The 22,607-nt window shown below is 34.4% G+C and overlaps 1 protein-coding gene across 3 annotated transcripts; it reads left to right on the top strand.

Moving 5' to 3' along the window:
• Nucleotides 1-234: 234 nt before the first annotated feature.
• Nucleotides 235-21,967, top strand: SLU7 (SLU7 homolog, splicing factor). Of its 3 annotated transcripts, XM_051978834.1 has the most exons (17): nucleotides 235-325; nucleotides 457-657; nucleotides 7,845-8,026; nucleotides 8,121-8,274; nucleotides 8,696-8,776; nucleotides 9,090-9,254; nucleotides 9,724-9,792; nucleotides 11,365-11,412; nucleotides 14,193-14,324; nucleotides 15,167-15,264; nucleotides 15,451-15,518; nucleotides 15,890-16,029; nucleotides 16,379-16,540; nucleotides 19,659-19,763; nucleotides 20,671-20,742; nucleotides 21,033-21,146; nucleotides 21,665-21,967. In XM_051978834.1, the coding sequence occupies exons 3-17, from the start codon at nucleotides 7,857-7,859 to the stop codon at nucleotides 21,842-21,844; spliced, it is 1,758 nt and encodes a 585-aa protein (XP_051834794.1). In that variant the 5' UTR covers nucleotides 235-325; nucleotides 457-657; nucleotides 7,845-7,856; the 3' UTR covers nucleotides 21,845-21,967. The 3 variants fall into 3 exon arrangements, with proteins under 3 accessions (XP_051834794.1, XP_051834795.1, XP_051834793.1); XM_051978835.1 differs by lacking the exon at nucleotides 457-657 and having other exon boundaries at nucleotides 239-325; XM_051978833.1 differs by lacking the exon at nucleotides 235-325 and having other exon boundaries at nucleotides 342-657.
• The last annotated feature ends 640 nt before the right edge of the window (nucleotides 21,968-22,607 follow it).

Below are 22,607 nucleotides of genomic sequence, written 5' to 3'. Positions count from 1 at the left end.
TTGGTACTAAGTAAATTAAATTTCAGTCTGCGGACTTCTGAAAAGGATGGCGGGGAAAGGGGAGGAGGAAGAGGGCTTGGGAAGATTTCTCAAAGTCACTGCGCATGTCTGCATCTGCCTTGGCGGCGAGTGCAAACACATCGTTGCTGTCTCTTTAAAATACCTAGCCCCAGTGGCTTGTGGGACGCCTCCGAATGTTCCCGGATGTAAACAAAGCTTGGCCGCCGTAGAAGTGTTTCCGGGTCCTGATTGGGGTCGGTGACGACTACTGCAACGAGTCATTTTTCTGGGGTCTTCCGCTCGACAGACGCAGGGACTCCGCCAGGTGATTGTTCCTGAGCTGCCGGGGGGAGGGTATCGGGGGACGGCGATTACTAGAGCTGATCCCGGAGCTTCCGGCTTCTGCTCCGGGCCCGGAGGGCCTCGAACCGGTGGCTTTTCTTCCTTTTTTCCCAGTGATCTCTGGGGCAAGAAGGTTGAATTGGGCATGAGGCAGTGGAAAGAACTGGCTTGAAGACCCGTGGAGAACCCGGGGTGAGGAGACGAGCCTCCTAGCGTCGTGGGTCTGGGGGAATCCTCGAGGAATCTGGAATAAACTTCCCCACGCTCTGCTCCCCACTCCCCTATGCTATTGAGGAAACTTAACACATCAACCAGGTAAGGTTGGCAGATGTAGAGCTGGTAAATGTTCGAGTAGGGATTTGAACTCAGATCTTTTGACAGCTAAGGTTCGTAGTGGATAGTGTCAGGTCTGCTGTCAGGAAGCCTTGTTGGACAAGATTCACAGCTTCTCACTCCAGAGTCAGTGCCTTTTACACTGGAACCCATTCCAGGTTCTACATTCAGAGGTCCAGAACTGGGGAGAGGGGGTTGAGAGGAAGGGGGCCCTCTGAGTTGAGGGTACGAAAAGAAGCAAAAGCTGTGAATCGTTCCTGACACCCCTTGGGTTTGTTGTTATTGTTGTTTTGGGCAAAATATTAGAGTGACTTCCAACTGAAGCAAATAGGGTTAAGTGACTTGCCCAAGCTCATACAGTTTATTAGTATCTGAAGTCCCATTTGAATCAGGAAGACAAAGCTGTGTACTGTATCACTGTATGTACTCACTTTAATGGAGGCTACAACATGCAAACCAGATACATAAAAGCAAACTGTATATAGTATAGGATAAAAAGGAAATGATTAACAGGAAAGGCACTGGAGCTAAGAGGAGTTGGGGAAAGCTTCCTATAGAAGGTAGCATTTTAATTGTGATTTAAAGGACTTCAGGGAGGAAACAGGAGGGTATTTTAGGCATGGAAGATAGCCAGTCAGGAAGACCTGAGTTCAGATCTGGCATCAAGCTGTTAACTGTAGTAAACAATTTAACTTTCTGTTTGCCTCATTTTCTTCATCTGTAAAATGGGGGTAGTTGTGAGGATAATATGAGGTCCTCAGAATTCAGGATAACAAAGTTAGCTTTTGCAAACTTTACAGCACTTTGAAAGAAGAGAAGTGGAATTGAGCAAGGAGTATATATCATGCATGAAGGGCAGCCTATGTATGCCTATACACAGAGATGGGAAAAGAAAAATCATGTGAACTGGTGAGCAGCAGAAGCTGTATGACTAACTACACCTTGGGGATGTGCTTAGGTCCAGTCTTACCTAATTCTTAAATAAAATTAAGAATCAAAGAAGTGGCTTAAGGAGGGAATTTTCCCAGGATTATTTGACCTATGTATTGGCATAGCTGAGCTTAGACCCAAGTTTTCTAAAATCTTGCTCCTTTGTTTACCATTTCCCAGATATAGTCCAGCTCATTAAGAAGGATGAGTATCACATTGACGTAGATGTTCCAGTCATATTTTTTCCCATTGTTTCTTTGGTTTGTCTACAACACAGAATTTTAACAATCGTAGTGTTCTGTGATTTGAAGTTATATAAGATCACTAGATTGTGGTTTTTTTTATAAATTGTGGTTTTTGTGACAAGGTATTAGCTGGTAATTATTGAATAAATTGCAATTTCCCAAAAGTAATTCAGTCCACAATCCTGCATCTTTGTGCATCACCTACTGTCTTATATGCAGTACTTTTCCAGAATGTAGATACTTAGAGATTTATTCAATCCAACTATCCATTGTAATAGGACCAGTAAGAATTTTTCATTCCCTTGATTTTTCTTTATAAACTGCCAAACCAATTTTATTTCATGAAGGTTTCAGTGTTCCAGGACAAGTTGCTATAAGCTTAATTTCTTTTATAACAGGAGAATTTAGGGCAGTGGTGTCAAACTCAAATAGAAATGGATACCATTAATACCATTAATCCAGTCCCTCTGGTCAAATATTGACTTCGTTTTAAAATGTTATATTATCTACTTTATTGTATTTTTATTTATTTAGAAAACATTCCCCAATTACATTTTAATCTGGTTCTAGTAGCATTCAAATGGGGTGTGATTTGTAGTTGACCCATGTTTGACAACTAATCTGGAGAATCTCACCACATATAGGAAATCTCCCAGACATCTGCATTTCTCAAAATATATCCTGCAAACAATGATGAACATCTTGTCATGCATCTTTTCCTATTACCCTGTTTTCTTTTTATATTAAGAGGCTTATTGAACAAAGTTATCTTCTGTGATTTTATCTATCAGATGGAATATATATTATATATTATATTCCATATATAATAGATATATATATATATGGAATAATATATGTATAGGAGATACCTTTTTAGAGAAGTATTGAAGCTGCCAAATATTGTTATTTTATATATAGTCATTCGTCATAATAGAATTTTGTCATCCTTAATCAAATGGTGTGTTCAGCTATAGGAAATAATCTATAAAAGTCTAATTTATTCCTTTCTCAAACATTCATCAAATATAACTTTTGATATTGTGCATGTCATTTTCATAAATATTTTATAGATATGAGAAAATAGGTATATGAATTGATAGATAATGACATCTTTTGGTTGCCTTAAACTTTTTTAAAATTTGTATTGATCACTTTTTTTTTTTTAACAATACCTGCATTTCCCAATATTGATTGATTAGGACCTTTAAATTTGTATTATCTTAAGCATAGATTTCCTCTGTAGTGTATTGTTTATTCATGTCCAGTTACTTTTCCTAAACTCGTCTTTATAAGTTTGATTTCTGCTTCCTCATATAGCATACCGTTTACTTAGTGATAGGATCCAAAACTATCATTAATGATAAGAATAGACACTATAAAAGATACCAACAGATTTATTCCTCGTTTTTCCTTTACCTATTTTTTTTAGAGTCAGTAGTTAATTTAAATAGATCTATTTTGCAAAGTTCTAACTTATATATGACAGGAACTCTTAATCTGATGCCTGTGAACCTTCATTGAGTCCTTTAGATAGATTAGAAGAGGGGAGTGTCTATGAAGTTGTATAGGGAGAAAATTATGTACTTTTATTAATATATTTTGTTTCCTTTGTATTTTATTTTATAAAGACAGCTAGATGTTGAAGTGGATTAAGTGTTGTACTAGAAGTCAAAAATACCTGAGTTCAGATTCTCATTAGCTGCATGACTCAGACAAAGTCACTTAACCCTATGTTTCCCTTGATTTCCTCATCTGTAAAATAGAGATAAGTACCTACCTCCCAGAATTATGAAGATAAAATAAGATAATATCTGCAAAACTCTATATAGATGTTAACTATTATTGTTGCTATTGCAAAGAGAGGTCCATGGGTTTATCAGAGTGCCAGAAGGGTCCATGATATAAAAAGACCCCTGGAATGCAACATCTTTTTATCTTTATTCTTTATTCTAGTTTGATGTCAATTTAACCTTAACTCATTATTTGATGATCTTATTGAATACAAATAACTGATGCTGAATTGACTACAGTATCATTAAACCAGTTATTTCCAAAGATAATAGTTTCTTTTTTATTATTTTGATTGGTGCTCATTATATCTAATTTCTTTTAAGTCTCTTATTAAAGGACTTCATAGTATGTAAACGTGAAGTTTCTTTGTCATCTCTAGGCCTTTAGACTCTTAATTTCTTAATCTTGAATCATATTTTTCTTTTTTTTTTTAATTTAATTTAATTTTTTTTAAATAACTTTTTATTGACAGAACCCATGCCAGGGTAACTTTTTACAGCATTATCCCTTGCACTCACTTCTGTTCCGATTTTTCCCTCTCTCCACCCCCTCCCCCAGATGGCAAGCAGTCCTTTACATATTAAATAGGTTACAGTATACCCTAGATATAATATATGTGTGCATAACCGAACAGTTCTCTTGTTGCACAGGGAGAATTGGATTCTGAAGGTATAAATAACCCGGGAAGAAAAACAAAGATGCAAGCAGTTTACATTCATTCCCCAGTGTTCTTTCTTTTGGGTGTAGCTGCTTCTGTCCATCCTTGATCAATTGAAACTGAATTAGCTCTCTTTATCAAAGAGATCCACTTCCATCAGAATACATCCTCAAACAGTATCGTTGTTGAAGTATATAATGATCTCCTGGTTCTGCTCATTTCACTTATTATCAGTTCATGTAAGTCTCACCAGTCCTCTCTGTATTCATCCTGCTGGTCATTTCTTACAGAACAATAATATTCCATAATGTTCATATACCACAATTTACTCAATCATTCTCCAATTGATGGGCATCCATTCATTTTCCAGCTTTTAGCCACTACAAACAGGGCTGCCACAAACATTTTGGCACATACAGGTCCCTTTCCCTTCTTTAGTATCTCTTTGGGATATAAGCCCAGTAGAAACACTGCTGGATCAAAGGGTATGCACAGTTTGATAACTTTTTGAGCATAGTTCCAAATTGCTCTCCAGAATGGCTGGATGTGTTCACAATTCCACCAACGATGTATCAGTGTCCCTGTTTTCCCACATCCCCTCCAACATTCTGCACTATCTTTCCCTGTCATTCTAGCCAATCAGACAGATGTGTAGTGGTATCTCAGAGTTGTCTTAATTTGCATTTCTCTGATTAATAATGTTGAATCATGTTTTTCGAGACTTTTTGCCATTCTGCTCAGTGCCCATCATTGCTTTGAATTCTTTGTACATGAAAGTATATGTTAATTTGGTTTCAAGGATCTTAAATTTTTTATAGGCTTTTTCTACTGCTTCATCTCCTGAAATAGATTTGTCCCACATAATTAATTATATTTGTGGTCTTTTTTTTTCAAGTGCTCATAATAAACACAGCAAAGCAATATAGCAAATTGCCTCATGAAATAATGTTTCTTTTCTGATTACATTATAAAGCTAACTCTTGTATCACCTCCCTAAGGAGAAAGAAATCTGTGAGTCATCCTTCCATTCATAAACAATTTTTTTGTGGTTTTAATTTATAACATGAGTGACATTATGAATGATACAGTTTTTCCAGTATTTTGTCAGTTTATTATTATTGGACAAAGATTTCATACTTGGAAAGTGCTAGCAGCTAAATTAATGTTTTTAGATTCTCTAAAACTCATATGATACTTAGTAGCCATTGTCCCCTTTTCTGCTCCTGTTCCTCCTGAACTTAGGTAAATTTGTCCTTATAACAGCAGATGGAACTTACTGCTAGAACTGTATTTAGAGAAGCTTTTCTAATTTGATAAATCTGCCAGACATTGAGCTTCTCTGGCTACTCTTTAAATAACCCAGAGTCACTACTATTTGGTAATAAGTCACTGGATCAGGACTTTTTTAGGGAACAGTTTGTCAATATAGTCTTCCTAAAATATAGTCTTCAGAATTGTAACAGTATTCCAGATATAATCTGAACAGGGGACAATACAAAGAGACTACCACTTCATCTTCTTAGAGACTAGACTTCATTTAAACTTAGTCCCAAAATATCACATCTTTGTGGCTATCAAGTCATATACACTATTGACTTTTTAAAATCTTAATTTTAATTATTATTTTATTTTATATCACTTTAACTTCCAAATATTTTCCTCCCACACATCCTCTGGGACAAAGATTAAAGAACAAGGTGGGGAACCGTTCAACAAAATCAGCCAACCCTTGATTTTTTTTTTTTTTTTTTTTTTTGGTCTTTGTAGCCCTGGTTCCTAGTACAATGTTTGATATCTAATAGGTGTTTAAATAAGTGCTTATTGATTGAAAACCATGTCTTAACAATTTATACAATATTCCCACCCCCCCTAATTTGTCTACCTCTACAAATATGAGAGGAAGATAACATTATACTTACACAGTATGCAGATGGTTTTGTTGTTGTTGTTGTTGTTGTTGTTGTTATTGTTCTTTCCATTTGTTTTGGTATAATCATCCTGTATATTACTTTACACTTTTGATCCTTTTTTTCAGTGGTTTTCACTGCCCACAAAAATGCAGATTCTTTAGCCTAATGGTTAAGGTCTATTTGACTTCTGGCTCCAACTTATATTCACAGCTTTATTTTGTACTATTTCCCTTCCTTAATTTTATGCTATACTTTCTTATCCCTGCCTGTCATTGGTTTTCCCTCACTCAAGATTAGCCTACAGTTTGTTGATGTAGAAATAAGGTCATTAATCTAAGGATCCCTGGGATCTCATAGGGATTTCAAAAACTACATATTAACATTATGTTCTATTGTATTTTAACTAATTTGTTAAATATTTCACAATTATATTTTAATTTCTTTTGGGCTGACTACCCAACATGTATAATGTTGTGGACAATGTTTGACATTCCTGCAGCAGGGGATTCACTGTCAGATACAAGTGTCAGATACAAGATGACCTCTGAAAATATTTCTGATTCATTTTGTTTCTTTAAGCCATCTCTCATGCTTGTACATTACTTCTTCCTTCTTGGCCTTCATTAGTATTTGACTTTCTTTGATGTAGACAGCACAGTCTTTTTCTTTTATGTCTCTAATACTGCCTCTACCAGCTCCTTATACATAGTTTTACACGTGCTGGGAAATAATGAAATGTTTATTAAAATTATTATAAGGATTCTCACTACTCTGACCCTTCTATTCTGTCAGCATCAGTCACAGAGATACCATAGTCAGGACTAAGTGTGCATTTGGTACATTGGTTAAAAAAAAGACAATCATTGCTAAGCCTTCGTAGGGTGGGCAGCGAGAGGGGCATATGAGAGGTACCTCAATTTAGAGGAGGAAGACAGCTTGGTTTAAGGAGAATGACATAAGGGAAAAAATGTAGCAAACAAAAATAAAGAAAAGAGGGTCATTGAAACATTGTTTAAATGCACAGAATAATTGGAAGTCCAGAATACATATACACACACATACACACCCCATTTGCTATTTTATGTACAGTCCTCTTTTTGTTTTACTTTGTAACTGGACTTGTTTATTTTATTTGGTGTTTGTTAAATTAAAAATAAAAAATAAAAAAACACTTAAAAAAAGAGAGAGAATGACTTAAATTCAGAACACCAGGCTTGACTCCTCAGGGCAACTTCGCTATCTGCCTTCTGCACAAGTGTTTTAACCTCACTTGATCCCAGTTTCTTCATCTGTAAAATAAAGGCATTCAACCAGATAATCTCTAAATTTGCTTCTAACGCTCTAAATTGTTCGTAGTGACTTTGTGTACAGGTTTATAGCTTCAGATACACATACACATGTGTGTGTGTGTGTGTGTACCTGTCTGTATGCACATACATATGTATATATACTTATATACATGTATAATAAGTATTGTAGGTATGTGAAATCAGTGGAAGACTTCCATCAATATACCTGTGCTACTAGTATGAAGGAATCTGGATTATTAATTATTGGCATGTACTCAAGTGGCTTAAACAATGATAAAATAAAAATCAATCTCCATCAAATCTAAGTTATTTTTCCTCCTTGTAGATAATTAGGACCATGTCGGCTGCTGTTTCAGAAGCAATAAATTCTGGCCCCCCGGGGGGATCAAGTGACATGGGTTTGGAAGAGCCAAAGAAAATGACAAGGGAAGACTGGAGAAAGAAGAAGGAGCTAGAAGAACAGAGAAAGCTGGGTAATGCCCCAGCTGAAGTGGATGAAGAAGGAAAGTAAGTATTTAAGTTTTCTTGAAAGGTATATTTATACTAAACTTACATTAATTTTTTTCCCTTGTTAAACTTTCTAACTTCTATTTCATCATAGAGATATCAATCCTCATATTCCTCAGTACATCTCCTCTGTGCCATGGTATATAGATCCATCAAAAAGACCCACACTAAAGCATCAGAGACCCCAACCTGAGAAACAAAAAGAGTACAGTTCATCTGGAGAATGGTATAAGAGAGGTGTAAAGGAGGTATGTGACCTATGGGTATTAGAAAAATTTTAAATCATAAACCTAATATGCCCCCTTTAAAATATTTTTAAGAAATAATTAAAAAACAATCATGTTTGGAAATTTAAAATTGATAAAATTTTATAAATTTCATAAAGCTTATAGGCTTTCATTATTCGGTCATGTTGCCAAAATCTTCAGACTTTCCTTCATAGTAAATGCCTCAAATTTCAAGCAGATTGTTTTTCTTTTAAGGATTTTTTTTCTAATTTGTCCAAATTAATAATTTTCCAACAATATTTTACTTTTATCATATGGGATATTTCAGTGTTTTAGGGTACCATTGTTATGAGAGACATATTGAAGCGTATGTTCCAAAAACATTATTTTACAATATATATCTTGATAGAATTAATTCTTTATATTTTGTTTGCATTTTTAGAATATTGTGACTACAAAATATCGCAAAGGAGCATGTGAAAATTGTGGGGCTATGACACACAAAAAAAAAGATTGCTTTGAGGTAAGCTTTATAATGAAGGCAATGAATATTGCCAAAGATTCTGTCTTTTTTGTTTTGTTTTTTTTTTGAGAATTGGTGAAAATGGTTTTTGTAACATTCTCTTTAGTGAACAGAAGTATGTTTTGAGAAAATATGATCAAAATCATCAGAAAATTCCAAATGAACAAAAAGTGGTCATTGGTCAGACAAAGTTAATAACAGTTATTCTGTGTAGGGTGTTATTGTCATTCCAATCTATGTAAGAGAAAGATGAGGTGAAAGTTTCTGATAGCATTATTTTATCTTTTCTTAAATAATTGTATCTATTTTTCAGAGACCTAGGCGTGTTGGTGCCAAATTCACAGGAACTAACATAGCACCAGATGAACATATACAACCTCAACTTATGTTTGATTATGATGGTAAAAGGGATCGCTGGAATGGTTACAACTCAGAGGAACATATGAAGATTGTGGAAGAATATGCCAAAGTTGACCTTGTGAGTAAAATTCTCTGATTTTCCATAATCCTTAATGAATGAATATACATTTTGTATTCTCTTCCACATTCTGTATTAACGAAACAGAATGAACTCAGAGGATATGTCTAAGATTATATATAGCTGTTATGTTTCATTTTTAAGTTAGTAGTAGTAATAGTGGATTTACCCAATTAGTAAATGACATTAAATTCAATCAGCATGATTATTTTGTTTTTTCTTTTTTTAGGTGTTTATTTTAGTGTCTAAATTGAGGAACTGATAGATGAAGATAAGTTAGAAATTGCCTACACTTGTAGTTCATTTTGTAATTATAATCATAATGTTTTTAGACAGGTAGAAAATCATATGATCTGACTTTTGAAAATAGTAAAAGTGCTACTTACATGTTTTTATATGTTTTTTGTTTGTTTCAGCTTATCACAAGGTTGCATTTTTTTTGTGATTTATAAAATATTTCTGTTCTTAGGCTAAACGTACATTGAAAGCTCAGAAGTTACAGGAAGAATTAGCCTCAGGAAAGTTAATGGAACAGGTGGTAAGTAATTGAATATCTTAACTTCAAAGAAAATGTATTTGACAAAAGTTTAGTTAGCCTTTCTATAAAGTAAACTGCCCACAATTTACTCTTCATACAAGTTTTGTTTTTAGTACATAAAATCGTAGCTTTCATTTTTAAGTACTTTGCAAAGTATTCATAGCACCTAATGAACCAATTTTAATCCTTACATCTTGGGAAAACAAGAAAAATATCTCATAGCTTTTATTATTGCATTTTTTATTACTATGTATGTTAACAATGACTTTAAGAAAATAGACAATTGGCAACATAGATAGACATTTAAGTTATTAAGCAAAATGTTAAAGAGGAAATTATACTCTTTGCTAATTATAAAATAAACAAAATTTCCAACTCCTTTTTTATTCAGGAGCCACTGAAGTAAATTTTTTTTTTGTACTTAATAGAAAGAGGAAAAGGGAACTTTTTTTTTTTAAATATACCTAAGTCTCAGTTAAAACATCATTTAATTATCACATCATTGTATTATAATGTATTTAACCATTATCTTATTTGGGCATTTAGATTATGAGATGGGTTTTTGAGTTTTTTTGTTTTGTAGCTATATAGAGTACTATCAAAATCTTTGAATGGTATTTTTTGATAACTTTTCAATATTTTTGCCTTAATTAACTTCTAAATCTTGCAGCAGTTCCAAGCAGAGAAAGGAATATGGTAGCACTAGCTAGCCACATGTGTCATCTTTAACAAACATGCTGGAAATTCCTTACAATTAAACCTAGAAACTATTACATCTGAGTTAACTATAACTTTTAATGATTATAAGGCCTGCCTGTACAATGATTAAACTCAGTTCATACTGTCAACTTTTTAAACTTGATAATCAATAAGTTGATTGTATACATTTGAGTTATATACATGGAGGGCAGCTAGGTAACACAGTGGATATAGTGCTGGGCTTGGAATCAAGAAGACTCATTTTCATGAGTTTAAAGCCAGTTTCAGACACTTATTTGCTGTGTGATCCTGGATGATATTTAACCCTGTTTGCCTCAGTCTCCAATCTATAAAATGATCCAGAAAAGAAAATGGCAGATCCCTCTAGTAAGGAAAACAGCCAAACAGAAACTCCAAATGGACTCATAGGGTTGGACACAACTGAAGCAACTGAACAGCATAACATGCATCGAGTAATAATTTTTTTGATGTCTCCTCAGTCTCACCTATTGGGTACTTACTATACTGGTGCTTATTATAAGCGATATTTATTTTCTCTTTCTTTATATTTCTTATGCTTATCTTTCTATAAATCCTGCATGGGAGAGTTACAGAATTTTAATAAATAAGTCTAAATAATAGACTTAAATAATTTAGCTCAGGATAACAATTTTAAATAGTATTGATTGTTCATAATATAATGCAGTTAAAATATGTGTAATGATAGTTCTATTTAGAATTCTTATTGGTTCTAATTTAGGACTCAGTAGATATTAATATGATTAGATAATATTATTAATATTAGAAATGTAATAGTTTGTGTAATCACATGTCTACTTTCAGAAATTACAAAATCTTTTTTTCTTAATACAGAATTCCCCAAAACATCAGTGGGGGGAAGAAGAACCAAATTCTCAAACGGTAGGAAATTTTTGTCTCAGAAATTACTGTATCTACACTGAATTTTCATAGTTACTGTTAACTCAAGGGAGAGATTGTCTCTCATTCATACCTGTAGTTTTAGATTTCCTAAGTAGGGTGGTAACTGGTCTATATTTTCTTAAGAAAAATATTAACTTGTTGTTTTCTTCCCTATCTGTTGATTGGAATATGAGGAAATCAAACAGCATTTCAACACCCTATAAATGACCAGATCTTAAACTGAGTTGCATTCATCTAGCCATCCTGCTAGGACACCAGATCCAGCCAGATCATGGATTTCTTGATGTTTGCTCTGCTGTTCTCCTTAAACAACATTATACCCCGTTTCACTCCCCTGCTTTCCAGAAAAAATTTTTTCTCTCCTACGGCTCCACTTAGATCATTTAGGCCACTTCCTTTCACATTCCTTCCATCTTGCAATCACAGAAACCTGCTTACCCCAGAAGACATTGCCTCTTATGCCTGGTATTAAATGTATCATCTCTGAAGTCTCATCAATACAGTCAACCCTGGAGTCATGGGAGGAGAAAGGGGGATCCCTGCTGTCAAGTTGGTGTAGGCACATCTTTTTTGTACCTTTAAGGTTCATGTCTTCCCAATAGATCAGCTGATCTAATCCCTAGTGACTGTTTTCTCCTGCTCCCCAGATCATTTTCTGTCCTTCATCAAGACATTAATTACCTGGTTTACTGTATTCTTCTCTATTCCAACACCTGACCTTATATTAAGGGATTTTGATTTACATGTTATTTCCTCAAACACCCTCACTTCCCATCAGCATACTCAGCCCTGTCATCTTCTGACTTCATTCCATCTTAGCACCCACACATACACACATACAGAAGGTCATACCTTTGAATTCAGTGTCATCATCCACAAGAGTTTCATTTCCATAATTAGGAAATTCTTCTAGCTATAACCTTTTGCCCTTCCATTTCTTCTCTGGGTCTCATTTTTGCTAACCCATGACTTTGTTCTCACCAGACCTCTACCTACTTTCCCAGATCATAGCTATTGCTCTAGTTTCACTTTCTTCCTTTCAAATTTTTATTTCTTGAGTTAATTGGTTCAACTTTACAGTGCCATGTCCTCTTCAATCTTTTGCCCCATTGTCCTGTTACCACTAATTCCTTTCTAGGTCTTAATCCTTGACTACTCCTCACCATCTGCCTTCCATGTCCCATATGCCTACTGTTGATTATTGCTAAAGGAAGTCATTTAACTGTGTTGATTGAATCCATTGTGAAGTTATATTATCCAGTCAACTAGGTCTTTTACTCTTTTTCTCCAACTGTCTGGATTATCTCCACCTGGATATTCTGTACATATCTCAATCCATTGGATGTCCCATAGAATCTCATAACTAAAAAAACAGAACTTGTTATATTTATCCCAGATTTCATTTGTTTTCTCTTCTTTTCTATTTCTTTTGAAGGCATCATGTGTGATCTACAATTCAGATTTATTCTTCACTCTTCATTTTCTTATCCAATCAGTTACCAGATTTTGTCAATCTTATTTCCAGGAATCTCTCTAATCTTTCCCTTGCTCTCCCCTTATCTACCACCTAGTCAAGCCCAGATCAGGTCTACTATTGAGATAGTCTCTTAATTGTTCTTCTTGTCTCAGATCTCTTCCTTCTCTAGATTTCATCCACACGACTGCCAAAGTGATGTTCCTAAAGTACAGTGACAAGATAATTTTCCTTCTCACAAAGTTCCAGGGGCCCCCATATTGCCTCTAGGATCATATAGAAACTCCTCTTTTTGGCATCTGAAGCCCTTTCTGATCCATGTTCAGACTACCTTTTCAAAACCATTACCCATTACTTCCATGTACATATTGTTTCTCTTCAGATATTCTGTACTGCAGCCACATTGGCCAGCTTGCTAAATCTTATTTACAGTAATCTATATGCCATATTTGTGTCTTTATCTCCCATTTCTGAAATAGCTTAGGTCAATAAGACCTTTGCTGATTCCCTGATACTAGGGAACCTGATACTGACCAGGTTATCCTCACACAAAAAAATTACTTTGTGTATATATACTTTGAATTTAAGAGAGACCATGTAGTATAGTAGAAAAAGAAGTGATCCTGGAACCAGGAAGATCTGGGTTCAAGTGTGTTTCTTAAGCAAGCAAGTTAAGCAAGCCACTTAACCTCTTAGTGCTCTAGGCCAGGATTCAATAAAGGCCTCATTTAGAAGGTGGTACTTAACTTGAGCTTTGAAAAATGGTAGATGTTATAAAAGGCAGCGATGGGGAAGGAGCACAGTAAGCTAAGATGACTTTTTCATTTTAAAATAAAAATTTTATTATATCTAAAAATATTAAAAACTATTCCTAGGGGAAAAAAAAAAAAAAGGTGGCTAGGCCATGAGCCAAAATATCTGCTAACCAAATTTTTAGGCTATAAGTTAGAGAAAAGATGTAAATCTGCAATGATGGAGGGAGTTTCTTCATCTTGAGATACTTTTGCCAATAAAATCACTTGTGTGATTCCTACACTTGTATTTTGTATTCTTTTATGTTTATACGTCTTGTTTCTCCCATTAGAAGGTACATTCTTTGATGGTCAGGATTACCTCACTTTTATCTTTGTATTTACAGTGTTTGCGACAAATTATTTAGATACTATAATAATTATTTTTGATTAGTTGATACTAACTTGGTATTGTTCATATGGACCCACTAAAACCTAAAATAAAACCCTGATCCTTCTTTTCTTAATCATTTTCTAACTTTGTCCTATTTTAGGAAAGAGACCATAACAGTGAAGATGAAGATGAAGATAAATATGCAGATGACATTGATATGCCTGGACAAAATTTTGACTCTAAAAGACGAATTACTGTCCGGAATCTCAGAATTAGAGAAGACATTGCTAAAGTAAGCTCTAAGTTCTTTTATTTCATATCTCATTAAAGATTCTAATTAAGAATTAATTTTGATATAGTTGTGGTTATTTTTTTTATTAGGAGTAAGAACATTTCCAAGGCAAGAGTTTTGAGAACCTAGAATAGTGACTATGTTGAGGCCTCTATCTAAGCCATATCTCTTCCTCCTCAGTGCTGCACATTCTATACTCTGATGGTCTTTTTTAAATTTTAATAGCACATTTTTCCAATTACATGTAAAGATAGTTTTCAAGTTTCACTTTTGCAAGATTTTGAGTTCCAAAACTTCGCCCTTCAGTTTGATATGGATTATAATCGTACATTTATTTTTAACATATTTCCATATGAGTCTTGTTGGGAAAGAAAAATCAGAATGGAGCAGCTGGACAATGGATAAAGCACGGACCCTAGAGTCAGGAAAATATGAGTTCGAATCCAGCCTCAGATACTTAATACTTACAAGCTATGTGACCCTGAGCAAGTCACAAAAAAACAACCAAAAAAAAAACCCAACTCAAATCAGAACAAAAGAGAAAAATCATTTAAAAAGAAAAAAAAAAGCAAGACAAAAGAAAAAAAGTAAAAACAGTATGCTTCAATCTGCATTCAACTTCCATAGTTCTCTCTCTGGGTGCAGATGGCATTTTCCATACAAAGTTTTTTGGAATTGCCTTGGATCACTGTAAAGATCTGGGTCTATCAGAATTGATTATCACACAATCTTGCTGTACCTATTCTATACTCTGATTTTTTTCAGCTGCACACCACTTAATTGAAAAGTTCTTACTGAACAACTAAATGGTACTATTAGTGTTTTCTTTTTCTCTTTTTTAGTACTTGAGAAACTTAGATCCCAATTCTGCCTACTATGATCCAAAAACAAGAGCAATGCGAGAGAATCCCTATGCCAATGCAGGAAAGAATCCTGATGAGTAAGTATGTCTAAAGTTGATTTTGTATGTATCTTGCAGGGTAAGTGGGTATTTCAAATTGAAGGTGAGATAAGTCGTCAACTCTTACATTAAAATTAATATATTATGTTATGACTAGATCAGGAAAGAAGCAGCCTACCTTTCAGAGAAGACAGCCTTATTAAATAATCTGTTTTTTTCTTGTAGAGTTAGTTATGCAGGAGACAATTTTGTGCGATACACTGGAGATACCATTTCAATGGCACAAACACAGTGTAAGTATTTTCATCAAATTAAACCTTGACGATGTTAGGTTTTTCTCATAAGAAAAGACTTGCTTTCTTTTAATGAATGAAATACTAGCCAAAGAAAATTTTAAGTTTTACTTTTGAAGTTCAAGTCAAATGATAATCCTAGCCAAATGTATACCAGTACCACTATAATGCATGTAAATATTCAAAATATAATGTTATTCCCTTTTTACAACTATATTGTAAGCCCTTTAGAAGATACCTTTTCATCTTTTACATACCTTGTCATCTTTGACACCTAGCTATGCCTGTACATCGTAATTGTTCAGTTCTTGTTTTCTAAATGCAATATTTAGCTAATAAGTTATTTTTTCCAATATCTTCATTCATTTTAGTGTTTGCCTGGGAAGCTTATGACAAAGGGTCTGAAGTGCATCTCCAAGCAGATCCAACAAAACTGGAGTTACTGTATAAATCATTTAAAGTCAAGAAAGAAGATTTCAAAGAACAACAGAAAGAAAGCATCCTAGAGAAGGTAATTTGGGCCAAAATCGAAGTTAATAACACTGTCAAGAAAAATTCATGTTAGCAAAATTCTAAAAACTTTTACTTTAATAAACTTAGCTTTTATGTTTTCATTTTGTCAGTATTTTTACCAGTTATAATTTTTTATCCTACTCTAGAATATCTTCAATTAAGTAGGTAAAAATCCAGTGCTATTTGCCTTTCTCTGTCTTTTGTATTTTTTCATTGTTCTTTTTCTTTTGAGAAGAATTCAATAATTTTTTTTTTTTTTAGATTTTACCAATTTATATAAGGTGACTTAAATATCTGTTTGAATAAAAACTTTGAGCATACTTCACCAGGCATAATTTCTTTTTTAGTATGGAGGTCAAGAACATCTGGATGCTCCCCCCTCTGAATTACTCTTAGCTCAAACAGAAGACTATGTGGAATATTCAAGACATGGAACAATCATCAAAGGACAAGAGAGAGCTATTGCCTGCTCTAAATATGAGGAAGATGTCAGGATCAACAATCATACAGTAAGCTCAAACTATGTTTTCACATTTATCTATTTTATCTAATGTCTCTATAATGCTAAGAATATCAGTTGTAGTTTTAAGAAATTCATTAACTCCTATTAGAAAATGAAATGTAGAGACTATCCTATCCAGCAATTTAATTATTATACCATATTTGGAACTTTGCTTCTCTTTCCATCTTACTAGTCTAAGAGCCCAATCACACCATCACTTTACTGACATCTTTGCTGACTATGAATATCAGAGAAGGCTCGATGTAGAACAGCATTAGAGCCAGAGGAAATAATAGGTAGAGATAAGAAAGTATATTCCAGGCATGAAGAATAGCCAATGCAAAGACAGGAGATGGAATGTTATGTGTTAGGGAACACCAGTTTGGCCAGTTTTCTTGGGCTGTAGAGTGTGGAAAGGAAAATAATTTATAAAGTTGGGGTCGAGTTGTAAAAGGTTTTAAAACTAAACAAAGGAGCTTGCATCTGATCTTGGATGCAGTAGAAAGCCATTGTAATTGAATGAGTTATGGTAGTAATGTAGTCAGACCTGTGCTTTAGTAAAAACTTACTTTGACATTTGGAAGGATATTTGATTGTAGAGGAGAGAGAGTTGAGTCAAGGAGACCAATTAAGAGATTCTTGTAATAATCTCAACAAAAAAATAAAATGGCAGAGAGAGGGTGCGATATCTGGATTAAAACATAGAGAAAAGGGGACAGGTGATGTTATGGATACTGTGGATAGTAATTAAAAGATTTAGCTATTGATTGAATATGTAGAGTGTGGAAGAATAAGGACTTAAATATAATTTTTGAGTTTAGAGAATCTAGGAGATTTGTACTCGTGGCTAGGAAGTCTAGAAGAAGTGTAGGTTTTAGAAAGAAGGGTAATAAGTTTAGTTTTGAACCTATCATGTTTGAGATGCTCACAGGACACAGGACATCCAGTTTGAAATATCCAGTAGATAGTTAAAGTAAAGACATTTAGACTCAGAAGAGAATTTGGGAACAAGATACATAGATCAGGGAGTCTTCTACAAAGAGATGATAATTTAACGCAAAAAGAACTGATGAGATTGTCTAATAAAAAATATAAAAAGAGAATAGAAGAGGACCCAGAAGGTATATCCACAATTGGAGGCATGATATGGAGAAGATGTATCAAAAAAGACAGAAGGAGCAATCAGATATATAAGAAAACCAATTGTCATGCTTTATAGTGACCAAAAAAATATGAGCATTAAGAAAAAGCCATCAAATTTTATAGTTACAGGACATTTGTTACTTTGGAAAGAGTAATTTCATTTGAATGTTGAGGTCACAAGCCAAATGGCAAAGGATAGAAAAGAGAATGAGAGAAAGTAGAAGCAACTGATGTTAACAATTTTTTCTGGGAATTCATCTGTGAAAAGGAAGAGAGGTATGAGATAGAGCTGAATGTGATGATTGATAGAAAGGTTGTGTTATGATGAGGCTCAGTTCAGTTTAGATAACCTAAGTTCATAAAATCTGGATTCATAAAAGAAGTCATATTGAATAGGACCCAGGACCCGTAATCAGAAAGACCTAAGTTTAAATCATTCTCTGTATACTTCTCAACTGTGTGACCTACCCTGGGCAAGTTGTCTCATCTGTAAAGTGGGAGTAATAATAGCATCTACTTCACAAGATAAAATCCAGTAAGAGGACATAATGCAAAGTACTATGCAAACCTTAAAATGTTAGCTAGTTTTATTTCTGCTGAATCTCCCCAAGCAATTCATTACATTTTTAGACATCTCTAATCTTAGCTAATCAGTGGAGATTTTTACTTATATCAGGCCACACAGCCTATTTCTCTGCAACTTCTGCTCATTGCTCCTGGTTTGTTCTTTTATAGAGAATCAAAACAAATCCATTCTCTGTTTTAAATCATGATTTTCTAATATTTGGACACAGTTATCATAGTCCCTGTACATCTTTTTTTCTCCAAAGCAAACATCCTTTTCCAATTCTTATGCAGCCATCTCTAGTCATCTTATTATCTTAATTATCTTCTTTTATCATTTCCTTTTCGAAAAAATGGGGAGCCAGGAAAGATCTTTGAATAGAGGAGTAATGTGTTCAAAGTGATACATTAGGAAGGTTATTTGACAGCAGTGTGAAGGATGTATTGGAAAGGTGATATACAAGACCAGTTAGAAATCTATTTTAGTAACCTGGAGATAGATGGGGACTTGAAAAATGGTACTTGAGGTTGAGAACTGACAGGAAATTTGGAGGACATAATCGTGTTCAAGGATAAGAAGAACTATCACATAGATGAGAAATTAGATTTATTTCCTTGGCTATAAATGATAGAGATATAAGCAGTACCAGGAAGCAGATTTTGCCTTGATATAAGGAAAAACATGCTAATGATGAGCATGATTGAAAAATGAAATGAAAGTGGAATTCCTCTTCATTAGATCTAGTTAAGCAGAGGCTGGGTGACTACTTGGCAAAATAGTATTTTTCTTTTCTGATGTGATTTGGGCTAGGAGATATATCTCTTGTGATCCCATTCAACTCCAAAAGTCTGTGATTTCTGTGAAAGTCATCTGTATAGAACTGTTCATGGAAACCATGGAAATGGATGAAATCATCTAGAGAGTGGAAAAGAGGGCTAACAACAGAACCTTGAGGGTACCCACATTTAAGAGGAATTAAAAAGATGGAGAGCCAGCAATGGTCAAAGTAGAAGAAAGGAAAAAAATATCATGAGAATGTATTGTCACAGAAGATTAGAGAAGAGAGGGTATAGAGAAGGAAGAAGTGATCCAGTAATATCAAATGCTGTAGAACAGTCAAGGAGGATGAGAGCCAAAACAGTAATCATGGGATTTTAGCAGTGATTATGATGGCAGAGACATAGATGGAGAAACTAAGGTTCACAGAAGTTAGAATGAATGCTTTATAAGTATTTGAGAATATTTTCAATATTGGTGCTATTTCAGATATTCAGTAAAATCTTGATTATATTATTACTTTTTCCCACGGGTATAGAAACAGTTTGCTAAGCATAAGTTAATTTTAGTCCAGCCCAAGTTAATGAAGTTTTATTAGATGATACATTTGTTTTTCAATAATGTCTTTTCTCATCTACAGCATATCTGGGGTTCCTATTGGAAAGAAGGTAGATGGGGATATAAGTGCTGTCATTCCTTTGTTAAGTTTTCCTACTGTACTGGAGAAGCTGGGAAGGAAATCGCTGTGAGTATCCCTTTTTCTAGAAATACTACAGATTGATTACTAAATGTTAGGGTCACTCTTCTTATTGCCTGTCTTTACATTTTCTAGATTTTTTTTTCTAGAAAATTACTTTATGAGCTTAAAAAAGAAGCAGATTGATATTAGTGGACAAAGAGTCAAGTCTGAAGCAGGGAACACTTAGGTTCAGGTCCTACCTCTGAAATATGCTGACTGTGTGATCCTAAGCAAGTTTAACCTCTCAGTGCCCATAAGCAACTCTCTCAGACTATTAAATTGTAAAGACAAAACCAACTTGGATTGATAGAAGGCATTTCCTCACCTAGTAATTCTTTATGCCACTGAAACAAGTGCAATCCCTGTCTCTCTCCTGATCTAAGGCTATATAATATACAATTAGCTAAGATTGTAATGGCATGATTAATATTTTGCAGTTCCAAAACATATTGATATGAGTGTTAGTGTCCATACTTTACAGCTATGAAGCTATGAAAGTATTTGTAACTTTGCTGCAGTCATATATACAAGAGGCAGGGTCAGTCCTAACACAGAGGTATCAAGCTCAAATAGAATGATCTGGATTCCTGTAGATTCCATATAGACTTAGAAAACCACAAACCAACATTTTCTGTCTTGTATTATATATTTTTTTATTTTGTTAAAAATTTCCTGGATATATTTTCATTTGATTACAGCCACACACAGGCAGGAGTTTGATCCCTCTGCTCAATAATGTATGTCCACCCAGGCTATAGTCCCAGCTTATTTCATGGTAAATAGCTATAAGTCAGACATATCAAAAACATAATCCTTAGATGGACAGTGATGTGGGTAGTTCCTTTTTCTCATGATGTTTGTTCATTAGGATATACCAGTTGAATGCAGTTTGTTTTCCTTTTTAATTAAACAGAATGCAGATGAATATATTCCTGATGATACTGTAGGAGAAGAGCAAACAAGCAGACCAAAAACTCTAATGGAGGTAGGTCATGGCTCTGTTCATTTTACAGGGTAAAAATGTTCTTTACAATCTGTAAATAAATGGTAGAAGTGAACATTTAATTCTCTTGAGCATATGATAACAGTTCACATTAATACAGCAATTTAAAATTTACAAAACACTTTTCTCAAAGCAGATATGTGCAGTAATTCATATAAATATTCATGAAAGATTAAGGAACCTCCTCAACTTGATTCAAACCAAAATTATTTGGCTTCATCATGTGTTTTTTCAGTATACTATTAACCCTACTTCTTAATCCTTTCTCAAAGCTTCACCAAGAGAAGCAGAAAGAGGAGAAGAAGAAGAAAAAGAAGAAGAAGCATAGGAAGAGTAGTTCTGATAGTGAGGGTGAAGAAAAGAAGAAACATGAAAAACTGAAAAAGGTACAGTGCCTTTGCATAACTGCCCATGAAGCAACTCCTAAACTTCATTCCTAAGGAGTGTGCTTTTTGTGAAGGTCTAACTTCTGAAATTTTAGAATGTTTACAAATGAAATTCTCCCAATCTCTCCAAACTGTCTAAAAAAAATCTCATTTGTTGGCCTTGAAGTAAGTACTTCTGAAGTGTAATTTTCTATCCGAAGCCAAGCCTAGGAAAACATATCAGAGAAACAAATTCTGTTTAGTCTTTGTCATTTAATAAAAATACATTAAAATTAACTAAAAGGGTTAAAACAAATGAAAAAATTCATAATGAGAATCAACTTTTACAAACTAAAACAATGGGGCAAGCTGAATAATAATTGGTTCCAATTAGAATTTGAAGAATTCCTTCAGCTCTGCCAGCAGAGTGGTTTCTGATGTCACAGTGCCCAGTGCTGCAGCCATTCTGCGCTGCCACTACTAGGCAAATAGATTTATGCTAAAAATGCCAGTATTTATTATTTTATTTTTCCCTATAGGCATTAAATGCTGAGGAGGCCCGCCTTCTCCATGTCAAGGAAATCATGCAAGTAGATGAGAGGAAGAGGCCCTACAATAGCATGCATGAGACTCGAGAGCCTACTGAAGAGGAAATGGAGGCCTATAGGATGAAACGTCAGAGGCCGGATGACCCCATGGCTTCTTTTCTTGGACAATAATAATATGAGTTGAAAGAAAATTCACCCAAATTGTATATATTCTTTTTATTCTCTTGATAAACAGTGATGGAAAAAACTTCATTTGTTTTCCTTACTATCTTTTAAATAAATTTCTGGACCTCTTTCATGAGTCCATTACCTCTTCTGTTCTAGAGAGAAAAACCAGCAAACAGAATATGATGGAGGTGTTTACTAGAACTTACATTCACTGCAAGCTGTTTTCAGAGAAATCAGTAGGCGTGGATTTTTTTTCCCCTTGGAAGTTATTTATTTTAAAGGCTTAGTGTTTATAATTTCAGTGTTATTTTTGTTTCAGTTCTGAATTTTTTTCTTTCTACTTCTTCCCTCTGTTCCATCCATTCAGAAGGCAAGAAAAGGCTTGTAACAAATAAATATATCAAGCCAAATGAATTCCTGCATTAGTCATGTGCAGGAAGAAAGAAACTTGAGTCCACTAGCTCTCTGTATTAAGGTGGAGAGCATGTATGATCATGAGTCCTTTGAAATTGTGGTTGGTCATCATGTACAGTAGCAACACCCAAGAGATCATCTGGTCCAATCCCGTCCCTTTTACAGAGAAAGAAATTGAAGCTCAGAAAAGTTCATTGATTTGTCTGTGGTCACACAGCTAGAGAGCTGCAGAGCTCAAGTTCAAACTTCAATCCTTTAAGTTCCGAATCCAAGGTCTTTTCCACTATACTCTTGTCTTGGGTGGACCTAAGTATCCTTTCCCAGGCCCTAAGCCTAGCTACACCTTTTGAAA

This window comes from Antechinus flavipes, chromosome 2 (genome assembly GCF_016432865.1).
Source record: "Antechinus flavipes isolate AdamAnt ecotype Samford, QLD, Australia chromosome 2, AdamAnt_v2, whole genome shotgun sequence".
Lineage (NCBI taxonomy): Eukaryota > Metazoa > Chordata > Mammalia > Dasyuromorphia > Dasyuridae > Antechinus > Antechinus flavipes.
Note: the sequence above shows the minus strand (reverse complement) of the source record. Positions and strands in the feature narration are given on the sequence as shown.

Excerpts from the sequence above, each read along its gene's own strand:
- SLU7 (XM_051978834.1), top strand. The coding sequence starts at position 7,857 with ATGTCGGCTGCTGTTTCAGAAGCAATAAATTCTGGCCCCCCGGGGGGA. Across the intron at positions 11,413-14,192 it reads AAGAACCAAATTCTCAAACG|GAAAGAGACCATAACAGTGA; the intron begins GTAGGAAATTTT and ends GTCCTATTTTAG. Across the intron at positions 16,541-19,658 it reads TCAGGATCAACAATCATACA|CATATCTGGGGTTCCTATTG; the intron begins GTAAGCTCAAAC and ends TCTCATCTACAG.